Source organism: Acanthisitta chloris, unplaced genomic scaffold (genome assembly GCF_000695815.1).
Source record: "Acanthisitta chloris isolate BGI_N310 unplaced genomic scaffold, ASM69581v1 scaffold13949, whole genome shotgun sequence".
Lineage (NCBI taxonomy): Eukaryota > Metazoa > Chordata > Aves > Passeriformes > Acanthisittidae > Acanthisitta > Acanthisitta chloris.
Genome location: NW_008693322.1, coordinates 1 through 12005, shown reverse-complemented (window position 1 = coordinate 12005; position 12005 = coordinate 1). Strand labels below are relative to the sequence as shown.

At 40.9% G+C, this 12005-nt stretch overlaps 1 protein-coding gene across 1 annotated transcript in view; it reads right to left on the bottom strand.

Annotated features, from left to right (window-relative positions):
* TNFRSF11B (tumor necrosis factor receptor superfamily, member 11b) overlaps positions 1 to 11829 on the bottom strand; it is a 15561-nt gene extending 3732 nt beyond the window's left edge. The window contains exons 1-2 of the mRNA XM_009083041.1: positions 11753 to 11829; positions 2098 to 2467 (exon numbers count right to left, since the gene is read on the bottom strand). Of these exons, the coding sequence (XP_009081289.1) occupies positions 2098 to 2467; positions 11753 to 11782 (400 nt within the window). The 5' untranslated portion in view covers positions 11783 to 11829. The remainder of the gene's footprint in view (positions 1 to 2097; positions 2468 to 11752) is intronic.
* Positions 11830 to 12005: the final 176 nt, after the last annotated feature.

Below are 12005 nucleotides of genomic sequence, written 5' to 3'. Positions count from 1 at the left end.
CTGCAAATGGTGTGTCTCTCTGCTCTGAGCTTCCCTTCGCGGCACAAGAGAGGAATAAACGGGGTAATCCATCAGCGTTCTCAGGGTTGAGCATGAAGTCACCTTCTAGCTTTGCCAGCTCCTTCTTCACTGTTTATCTGCCTGCTGTCCTTCAGGGCACAAACCGCCGCCGTCTGTCCGCCCTGCCCTGCTCCCTCCAGTTCGCCTGGAATCCCCCATTCTTCCCAGGAAAACGGCTGTGGCTGCCGGGGTGCCAGCGCTGCCTCTTTCCAGTGCTGCTGGAAACTCTGCCACGGACAGGGCTGGCCAAGGTGGAACAGAGCAAAACCTGAGTCTGCACTCACAAGAGGAGACGAACAGGGGAAAGTGATCTCCCAATGTAATCAGGAGCGACCGGCAGTGGGCAAACAGATTTCTAATGCTTTAAGCTTTGAACAAGGCACTGGGCCACATCTCCCTGTGTGGGAGTTGAAGAATATTTTTCTACAGTTAGGTTTTATTTCACCTGAATTTGCATCATTACAAAGTTCAAGGCTATCATATGGCAAAAGGCAGTAACACAGTGTGGTCTGTGCTTATTAAATTCTTAGTCATTGCCTCACCTAAAAAGCTGACTATTGACACAGGGGGATGCAATTATTTTTACAATGTTTTCATTCCTTGTTTGAGGTCTGCTTGGGTTTAGCTGGTTCATTGTGATGGTCTTTTGGAAACCAACTTTCCAATAAATTACATTATACAACATTTTATCTTCTTCCAAAGTTTGTTTCTTTTTGAACTGAGGGATTCGAATCTGTCTGCCACAGTTTCACTGTGCTCACAGGGACGCAGCAGGCTGTTTGCTCAGACAATTGGGAGACTTTGTTGTCTCCAAAACAGTCTTTCTGAGAACTTTGTCTCCAGCCCCTTTGGACTTGCTGCCGAGGTACAGTGGAACCTCATTAACCCCAGCCCCTGGGTATAATGGTTTAGGTTAATGAAGGTTTATAATATGGAAATGTGGTACCTCCCAGTTAACAGTGGCAAGGGCATCGGGGTAATGCTTAGTTAACCAATTACTCAGAGACTAGTGAGCAGCTACAGCCGTGACATTTCTCCTTACGTCAAAGTTGCTCTCCAATGAGATGTTCATTATCCCAAAAAGGACTCCCAACCTGTCATTCAGCACAGCTCTAAAATGTACAGGCCAGCCCTAGTGTTTCTCACTCCATGTACATAATTCCTAGGGAAATCATTCTGTAGTCTGGAGACTGGTTGCCTGCGGGTTTGTGTCTAAGACACGCTGATCTTCTGCATTCCCTTCCTCAATGCTCTTCTCCAGGCAGTTATCAAGCTCTGGTACAATGACAGTTTACAACTCTTTCAGGTTGTGTTAAATACTGGAGCTAAACTGGGCCATGGCATTTGCCAAATGATAAATGATGTATTTTGTTTTGAGGGAGGAACATATTATTGGTTTAACAATTTATGTTGTCTTAAATGAAGAATACACTCCACTGAAACGCTCTGCTTCACTCTGTATCCCCACTAGACATACAGCACAATGCCAGACTGCTTGACAAAGAAATGTTTGTTTGTTTGGTAATTGTACCAGTTTCCCTAAGAGTTCCACTTAGGATACTGGTAATTAATTATTACCACATATTGCAGTGATGCTAGAGCTATATTAATATTGTTATAATTATACACTTGGTGTCAAACGTAGTGCTCCTGGTGTTTGTCAAGATATACAGTTGCTTGAAACAGCAGATTTCAAAATGAAAAACATTATTATTTATCACACACACAAATACTACATTCCAGATAATGTTCCTTTAAGAGAGGCAATCCATCATGTTTCTCATTAGAGTGCAATTTGCTACATTTGCTACTGCCATTAAGATATACATTACAGCAGGAGCAGGGTATTCCACTGAGAAACGTTCCTTTGGCTACAGCCCAAATGATGCAGACCAGAACAGGTTCAATAGGCTTTACAATTTACTGTCCTGTAATTTCATCTGGACGATCCTCTTTCCTAATCTTGTCACTGCCACGAGTCGTCGACGTGCGGTAGAGCTCTAATTAAGTCTGTGCCTATTGACAAGGGGTACATACCTGGCTGTGCAACTCCGAATCCTGGCGGACACTCTGTGTGCTTTAAGCAAAACTCGAGCTCCAGATATCTGCCCTCCACGCACTCGCAGACACGGTTCTGTGTGCTGCTGCACTCCTGCCTGACGTACTGCAGCTCTTTGCAAACAGCACTGCAGTACTGGCATTCATCATTGCTGTTCCATTCTTCGGCGTAGTACTGATCCGGGCACGGGGCACACTGCGTCGGACTGGTGGCTGTACAGTGCTGCTTCACATAGCTCCCAGGAGGACACTGGTCACACAGCAGTCGACGAGATGTCCCTGGGTCGTAATGGGGATACTTGGGGGGAGCGTCATCCTGGATGGTCCACCTAACAGAAATGCCCAAGAGCTGGCAACAGGAAAATAAAACATCACTTTCCTTAGTTCTGGGGAGCACTGTGATCACAAAGAAACTTACACTTTAATGAGTTTATGAGTCTAATCATGTCACTATCTTCAAACGAATGTTTGCGCTAGAAATTTGTAAGTTATTAGCCAGCTCTCATACTCTCCCATGCCTATTTTAGAGTGGGAAAATTTTAGGACCTTATCTAGCAAATCTTCCCAACCTAAGCGCTTCCGTGTTCTTCCAGAGATGTAGATCCTAATCTTCTCCCGTTTACACCTTTTAGTATCACTGGGCAATAACCTGTTACTGTCTAGCAACAGAGAATCTGGTCAATGCACAGCCAAGGTGGGGATTATGTACCCCTATGCTCTTCAGTATTGAATACTTCAGATGCAAAAGAAATTGTCTGAGCATATAAATCTGACCAGGGTACTCCACCATCACCACAGATACCTTTAAAGGTGATTCCTTACACTATTTCTCTTACATTATTTATTTTTACTAGAAATGACTAGCTAGAACAATAAAGGATGCTTTTCAATGACTCCCATTTACTCTTGCACTGAAATGCAAAAGCTCTGGGGGTAAAACGTGGCAGCCATGCCCAGGGTGAAGATGCAGTTTCAAATAGAAGTAAAGAATGTCACAGTTTATGAAGGGTACGTTAAGGACATAATCGCATGAGCCAGCAGAGACCAGGCTAATGCTTTCATTTCCTATCTAAACCTACAGGCTTACAGCTGTTGTGAGGAGCTGGGTCAGTACCAGCACAAGTCATGATGGCTACACTCCTCCTGCTTCCTACAACAGTCTGCTTTGCTGGTGTGACTTGGGACCTAGCGATCTGAGACAACCCTGTCCTGTAGCAGAGACAACCTACATATCACTTAATTTCGGTCTTGTAACTGAAAATTTGGTCCTGTGATTCCACCAGTCTAACACAAAAATCTTGGGATAACTCTTGGGAGCCACCCTGAGGCCCACAGGGTCTGCCAGCAGCTCACTCTCCTCACTGACAACCTAGCTCTGTCCCAATGCTGCATGCATGGTTGCACGTGCCACTTCACTTCTAAAACTTTTACGTTTTATAAAGATGAAGTAAACGGGCTCTGAATTCGCATGTTTTTCTATGTATCCAATCAAATTACGTATCCAACTGACTTGTCATTGTTGCTATTTTAATTCCAGTCAGCTAACACAGGGTTGCCAATTCAATTTTAAAAATGTATTTTCCTCTTTTCCAATGCAGATGTCCCCAAAGTATAAGTGGAATTAACTTGGGTTTTTTTTCATTCAGACTCTATTTCCTTGAGGTGCTTCATCTAAGGGCCTCACTTCTGCCACATCATGGCATTTCTTAAGTGATAGTCTTATTAAGAAAGAATAATTTAATGCTTCATCTGCGTTAACACAAGTCACAGTGATCACCAAGTATTATTAGGAGCCTAAATGAAGAACTTTTACTGCTTAAGAAACTATTCTTAAATGTATTCTCATGTTGCCTATGAATCCACTTTTTATACAGCTATACTTAGACAGGCTGAAGAAAGAAATGCAGGTAGTATGGATATTCCCTACAGCCTCTTGTAGCTACCCTTGACTAAGTCTGGTAACCTGTCCAATCTGTGGTTTCCATGGGTAGAGATCCTACTTTTCTCTCAATGCACAATACTTTTCATTGTGAGAAATTTCTTACTAGTCTTTTAAGTCTGATGAACAGCTCCTTTTTCCTGAAATGACTGGATTGGTTTCATGTGACCTATTTAACAAAGAGGGTGCAGCACATTTTTTAATAGTGAATGGCTTTCCATTGATTAAAATGCTCACACCCTTGGTAAATCTACAGCTATGACTCTAGTAATAAGGAAGTCCTGAAAATCTCATTAATTGTTGAATTACTGAAACTGTTGAATTGCTGAAACAGTAAGGTTTTCTTCTGTCTTTTTAATTCAGTGATAGGTAATACAGCATCCCAGAGTCCAAGACCTGCATGGACACATGCATTCCCTCCACAGAACATAACAGATTGCAACATATGGCACAGATGCTACAAAGACAAGCATCGACCTACATTTCATGCAGATGTCTGTGGAAACCCAAGACAATACTCAAAGCAGATGAAAATCTGACACAATGAAAATTATTAGGAACAGCAACCAGACACATGGGCAGCATGTCCTCATGCAGAAACGCCAGTTTTCCTGCTCTGCAATGCACAGCTCACAACAAATCCAAAGCCATCACTGCAGTAGAATCTGCTCCTCTGGGTTGTGTCTCTGCCCTTGGTGACACATTTTCACAGGACAAACAGGGTAGGTGAACCAACAAGATTTTCTCTGTTTTCCTTACTCAACTATTTACATTGGAAATCATGTATGAGGCAAGTGAGGAGTTGTGCTGCAGGGGATGATTCAGCATTAAAATTAGTTAAAATTCAATGATGAGGCTCTGAGAGCATGGGGGTTGGTAGGGGAAAATGAAAGGATTTGCTTCCCGAAGAATCAAGCAAGCCAATAAATCTGAGAACAAGTAGACATAATTTGCGAGAAACTGATTTTTAAAATTTAAGTAAAACAATACTTGAACAATACATGTGTAAGACCCTGCAAAGTTTTGCCTTTGGAAGGACCAATAACTATGAACTAATAATGGCAACCTGAACACTATAATCTAAATTAGCATAACCAAAAACCACAGTAATAGGCTTGATAAATCAGCACCACTGAAAGAACAATCAGTCTTTCCATTTGATTTTTATTTTGTGCTTTTAAAAGAAAAGCACATCACACCTGTCTTCCTTTTCACCCAGAAACACACATTATGTAGCTGCCATAAACCATCAATCAGTGGCTGAGCCATATGTGTGCAACTATTTTATTTAGCAAACAATTACTACAAAAAGACTTTTCAGTCAAACTAAAGATATAAATTCAATCAGTATCTCAGTATTTTACCAGAGCATTTTATACATAATTTTCAACATAGAGCTAGGTTACCATTACTATTACTGTTGGGCAACTATGATCCTATTAGCACACTGAGCTGTGCAACTCACTGCTACAGGACATTGTAAACAGTCAAGTTCAAGATGTTACTTGACATCATAATGGATGAAAAGAATAAAGAGGTATTAAACATAAACATCACCTGTTGATCAAGAAATCCCAGACCACAAGATACTTGAGTCTGGAGGACTGTTTTTGAAAAGTAGTGTTATTTTTCTGTCTTTTTCTTCTGTCTCCTCCATGCATCAGTTATCAAACACTTCTATAGACTGAACATGGGTCTTCTTAGGGCATTTTTTCTGGATTATATATAATTTTAGACCTAGTACAGCCATTAGTATGTTGCTAAGTACATTTCTAGACTCAATTCCCAATGCCACACTTAATAAGACTACTGTAGGTCACTTAGTAATACTTAAGAGAAAAGATCTGCAAAATTGTCTGCTACATAGGCTGAAAACACCTAGCACACCTGAGTATTCTGAATATTGACATGGAACCTGCAAATCAGAAGTTACCTTTGAACCTACATCGTGTGAAAGTAAAGGCAATCTATTTTTAAGACATTTTGCAAAAATGCAGGAGTAATGGTGGAAGGTAAGTAAATATAACTTTTACTAGTTTTACTGCAACAACTTGGCACAAACAGAACGAAAATACTCTTCTCACCCCCCAGTTCATAGAATAAGGTAAAGGGGAATGTCACTAAATTGTCCTTTCTCCTGGCCTAACACACACTGATTCTGTGCTTACATTAGGTACTTGGATCACCTGTTACAGCAGATTTGCAGAGCAAAACAGATGGTGCCAAGCACCTGACAGCCACATTATGCATGATTCAGAGGGGATATTTTGGACTAACTTCAGTCTGCTCTCATGGATGAGCATGCATTAGTGGTTACAGCGCATCTGGTGTGTCTCTGGAGTCCATCTCTGGATTTACTTTCATCAGTCCAGTTTACTTTTGTAAATCCACTTTGTGCACTCCAAGTCTGCTTTGATGTGCAAACTAAAATACAGTAAATAAGGATGATTAGGAGAGGCCCTTCAAAAGTACTTTCCCCAAACAAATTAAAATGATAATTAAATGCATTTTACGTCAGTCTTGACATTTTCTCTCCTAAACTATGCTATGACCAACTTGATAGCAGATTCTTGGCTACACAAAACCTTTGCTTGACCTGAATGCCCATATTTAAAGGCTGGCTACGTACTAAGCTGTGAATCTCTGCTGTAAGAAACAGCAATATCTGAGCCATGAAAATGCCATGATCAGAAGTTAATACTTATGAACACTGGTCTTCCCAAAAGTTTCACAGAAATCAAGATTTCTTCTACAATCATGCTGGCACTGGTCTGTTTTGCTCCTGCTGGAGAAGGTGGCATGTTCCAGTCTGAAAGAAGGAAGAACCTAAAAGTCTGGCTTCAGTTTACTGGAATCAGAAGTAAGGGCAATGAACATGTTCACCCTTTAACCCTTAAGAAACCAAAGCTGGAGTCCATCAGTGCTAGACTTGGCCAAATTCATGGATTTGCCATTCAGAAGATTGTGTAAAATTCTATTCATCCTTGTTTAGGAAAGGTAAATTCAGCTGAGAAGTGGAACACAGAAAGTTTAGAAGGCAATTGAGAGCTTCGTCTTGAACAGGATCTTGACTTCTTCAATAGCTTGGCAAGTCACAACAGAACCTATAGATTCAGTACAGATAGATAGTGAACACGCAGAGAGAACTTTCTCCATTAAAGGACAATGCTGGTAAATGAAAAAGGGATTATCTCATCCAAGGAAGACTGGGAACAGCCTTTCACTGAGAAGCAGGTGCAAGAAACCCGAGTAGCTTAAATATAGCTCTCAATGCATTTCTGGAAGCAAACACATATTTGGTTTCCTGGAAGAGCTGGTGAACGGACTGAAAAGATCTAGGTAGTTTCTTTCAGTTTTAAACCCTAAGCAAATTCTTTATATCCCAACACCAATGGAAGCCAGTAATGCTCAGTATCTGGTTCATCTCAACAAATTAACTGCTAGTCTGATTCAGAGTGCACTCGACAGCAAACAGTTTTCCTAGGGGTAGTGAAATGCAAGGCTGAGTTTAAAAAAAATCCCAAAGCTTGGGGTCTTTTTGTTCTATGAGTATGAAATACTATCAGTAACAAAATAATTACAGCAAAACCAAAATATAGTACCATTAACTACATCTAATAACCTATGGGTAAAATTGAGTTCTAGTGTCATGGGCTCAGTTCTGAAAGGACTGAAAAATAATCTTCATCCATCTCCCTGGGGAAAATCCTGGGCACCTCTCAGGATGGCTGTCTCAGTGTAAGGAATTGGGACGAACTGTAAATACTGAAATACAAGTCTAGTAAGTCAGTGTCATACAAGTAAATACTGAGAACCTAATCAAAATTAGTTACCCAAGGTTAAAGAGCAATCCTTGCATTGTGTCACTCAACACATTAGGCCTGAAGTTATATTTCTTCATACCATCTTCATGCCAGCATGCACAATGCTAACATAAAAGGCCTTTGCAGTCCATTTATTTGACTCCTTAGAAGAATCTTATGAAAGAGAAATAATGTGATTGTAAAATTTCATTTCAGATCTTGGGCATGAATAAAGGACACGCCCTTTGCTTTAATCTTTAAATGTAAGGCAAAGACCCTCTTGCTTTCTCTCATTGAATTATAATGAACTAGAAGACAAAGGACATAAAGTAAAAATCCTTCAAGCATCATCCCTTTAAATCACTGCTTTGTGAGAGAAAAGAAAGTGGCTTTTCAGCATATGAAAATATTATTATATAGCTTGGCTTTGTGGTTTTGGGTTGTAGACTGAAGGAGAATGTTTAATTTGCTGAGAAAGATAAATCTGTTTCTGTTTTGCATTCCACAACTATTCCAAAGCATATTTTCTTACGTGATAAATAATCATTCAAGACATCTGTCAGATTGCTCCCAGTGTTTGCATTGGGTTCAAAGTAAAACCTCACAATTCTCATACTTTGCCTTCCACACAAAGTATTTGGACAGAGCAAAGGCAGGAGGTTTTCACATACCCTCAGCCCCTAGGCAGAATGCCTCACTGAAATCATGCACAGGCCCTGAGACACCCCACTGGCAACATACAGCACTGAATGGTATTAATGAGGTCCTCCTCATCAATAGCTTGTCAAATCAAAACAGTATCTCTGAATCCAGTATGTGGCAAAGCCATGCTGGATTAGATCCATGCATTGTAAAATACTTGTCATTCTGGGCAAAATTACTTCGGTCCATCTGAGAGAGATTCAGCTCTCATCCTCCTCACCTTGCTGTTCTGGGGGCTCATGAAATCACTGGATTTAACCCCTTTGGGCCAGCAGCTCTGGGGCACTGCTTACCCGTGGGTTGCTACAGGCTCACTGACAGCACTGACCAGACAAGGCATCTTTTGGCAGACCACAGCTCAGGGCCAGGTACACAACAAAAAATGACATGGAGTAATTTTCAGTGGTTTGAGTTCAGTTTATAAAGCTGTTCCACCGTTCTGACAACTGCTTCAATACAATCCGCTCACTTTGGACCTACTTCTGTTTCAAAGATGTTTCATTAAGTAGAGGCTACGCTTTTACATAAGGAATATAACTGGTGATTCTCCTGAACAACCTGTCTTCAAAACTGGGTCTATGAACCACTGTCTTCATTTCTCTGTCAGTAGAGCAGTATGTCAAAAACTCAAGTCTCATAGAGATTTTGTGCGGCATCATTAGTTGTCATCCGCAAAGCAATTTAGAGGTCTAAACTATTGTTTCATTTTCAGTGGCAAGAAAATTATATTCTGCTGAAGAGCAGTTCTACGTCTTATCAAAAAACCTCCTAAATTGAAAGTCTTCATTTGTATGAGTTACATTTGCCTTGAAGCTTGTGGAGGAAGAAAGCAGGAAAGACTAACAAGCTATGCACCGAAAGATGTGTCTTATCCATAACACATATTTTGCAACATTATTCACCAGAGTGACAGCAAGATTTGGAGCTAACCCAAACCTAGGATGTTCCCACCATGACTATAGTCTGCCTTTACACGGACAGAATTACTAACACCTGATCAGCTACCTGGAGAACCAGTATGTCCAGTACTATGTGCAAACAGTTGTTTTTACAGAAGGAAAAAGATTAATTTTTCTATGAGATTTGAACAGTGGGTGTTACTCAAATTGAGACAGTATCTTGTAAAAATTCTTCTGGTAACCTTGATGCTTTATTTTTGACCAACACACATGCAGACAGACAGAAAGAAAGTCAGACAGAAAGATAACTCCTACCCTCACGGGCTGCAAAGCCACTGCTGCCTACACACAGCAAACACAAGTGGCAGGCCAGAAAAAGCATGTCACATGTGCCCAGAGATCCAAAATAGAGAAAGGTCAAGTTTAAGGGGCAAGATAGTTACGTGACAAGTAACAAGATTCAGCTCTGGGGGCTTTCTTTCCGTTCATGATTTCATAACACTTGTCTGTAAGCAGTTTTAGTGCTCCAGCAAACAACACAAACATGCATGCACCACCACAGCAGGTTTCCCTTCTGAAACCTTACCAAAGAGGCCAAGGCCAAAAGCACACCATGCCCCAAAAGTCTTTTTAGCTATGGTGTCTCCAAACCAGGTTTAACATATGTGAGCCAAACATACACACCTTTTCTTATAAAACAGGTACTAAAACTACTTTTCTGAGTTTTAGCACATTTGACAGTACCTCAGCTTCACTGATTGTACTTAGACTTCACAATAACATTAAACAAATGGTTTCAGAATAATAATAATAATTGAATGATGAAGCTTTCTGTACTCCTGTCACTGATGCATTTCAGCCCTGAGACTCATTGGCCAGGGGATTATGCTGAACTTCACCAAATGCTATTACTTTATGAGAGAACATGAACAGGAACATTACATTTAATCAAAATCAAAATCCTGATGTGATTATTTTATGACAGCCACAGATAAGCCAAGCTGATAACCAGCTATTGGTGAAATTCCAAGATTAACTTCCCATGCCTTCATATTGACAAAGCAGGCACAACATCACACATAAGATGAAAAAGTTGTCCTGTGTTTCGATCTGCCGACCACAAGCCTGACAATTTTTGCTTCCCTTGCACCATTAATTACTTTGGGTTTGTTTCTCAAAAAGCTCTTTCAGCACGTTGTACAGAGAGTAATAAACACGCATTACTCATCGGATCCTGGAAATCTCATTGCATTTATAAAAAGCTTTCAAAATAAATGGATCTCAGTTCTGATGCTCTGCCACAACATTAATGTTGCTGTACTCACCGAAACAACACAGGAGCAAGTTACAGTGCTGGCATGAGTAACAGTCTGCTCTGAATATTATTTTTTAATGTTTTTCTTTAATGTTTCACTCATGCAAAATATGAATAGCCTCCAAACAGATGTTACACAATATCTGTCTGTATGCAGGTCTTAATTAATTTGAACTCATATACAATTCCATAAGAGTAAATGGATTAAACAACATTTTGAAAGATTTACTGCACTAACATCTTTAAATTTGCATCTGGAAGTATCTTGCTAAATCACCAAGTAAGCAAAGACTTATTAAGGCAGGGTCTTATACCAGATTTAATAACACAAGTTTTTCTGTAATAGCTACTGACACAGCTACTAATTCATCACTTTGTTGCACATGAAGCTGAATTTTCTAAGCCAAAACAAGGACCACACTCTTGTGCTTTTTCTTTTTCCTTTTTTTTTTTTTCTGGAGTGCACAGTGGTTTTCCTGGGTAAGGAAGCCAGCCCAGGATCTGAGATACTAACAGTGCCACTGCAGCAGAGATTACAGCTGGGCAGGGATGGAGCTTTTGTAAACCAAACATCCCAGCCCAACAGTTTCTAAATTCATTCCTAGATATGGTGTTTTGCATCAGCCCAGTATGATGAAGCCTTACAAAAGGAGAGAGGAAGACAGGAAAAGAAGAAGGCAAAAGAAAAGCAAATCATGCCACTACCTTGAGAACGGGATGAAAATCCCTGCTGCCTCCCTGGAGCTGGACGTGTCCATCACACTCCAAACTCACCAGGAAAAGTTTGGCATGATGAAAAGATTTACCAAGAAAACTGAGAGAAGGCAAAACAACCCCAAAACAACAACAACAACAACAAAAGAAAAACCCCAAATCCAAAACAAAAATCCCTGAAGCAAACCCGTCCGTCTCTCCAGCCTGATGTCCGGAGCAGTAATGCGTCTGAGAGCCTATCTACCTCTCCAAAGGGACTCACCACAAGCGTGCAGCACAGGAACTTGTTCATTGTGGTCGGTGGAAGAACCCTCAGCGCGCTGGGAATCAGGCAGGGAGTCAACGCCAGGCCCGCCAGCCGCTTCCATCCCCAACATTAAAGACACGACATATATATAGTCCCGGTGTGACAGGAAGGTTGGGCTCGGCTTTGATCACACATTCCCTGCCATGACCCAACTTTTCTTTGCGCACTCCCTCCCCCTCCCCACCCCCACTCACCCCCCTTTTATTTT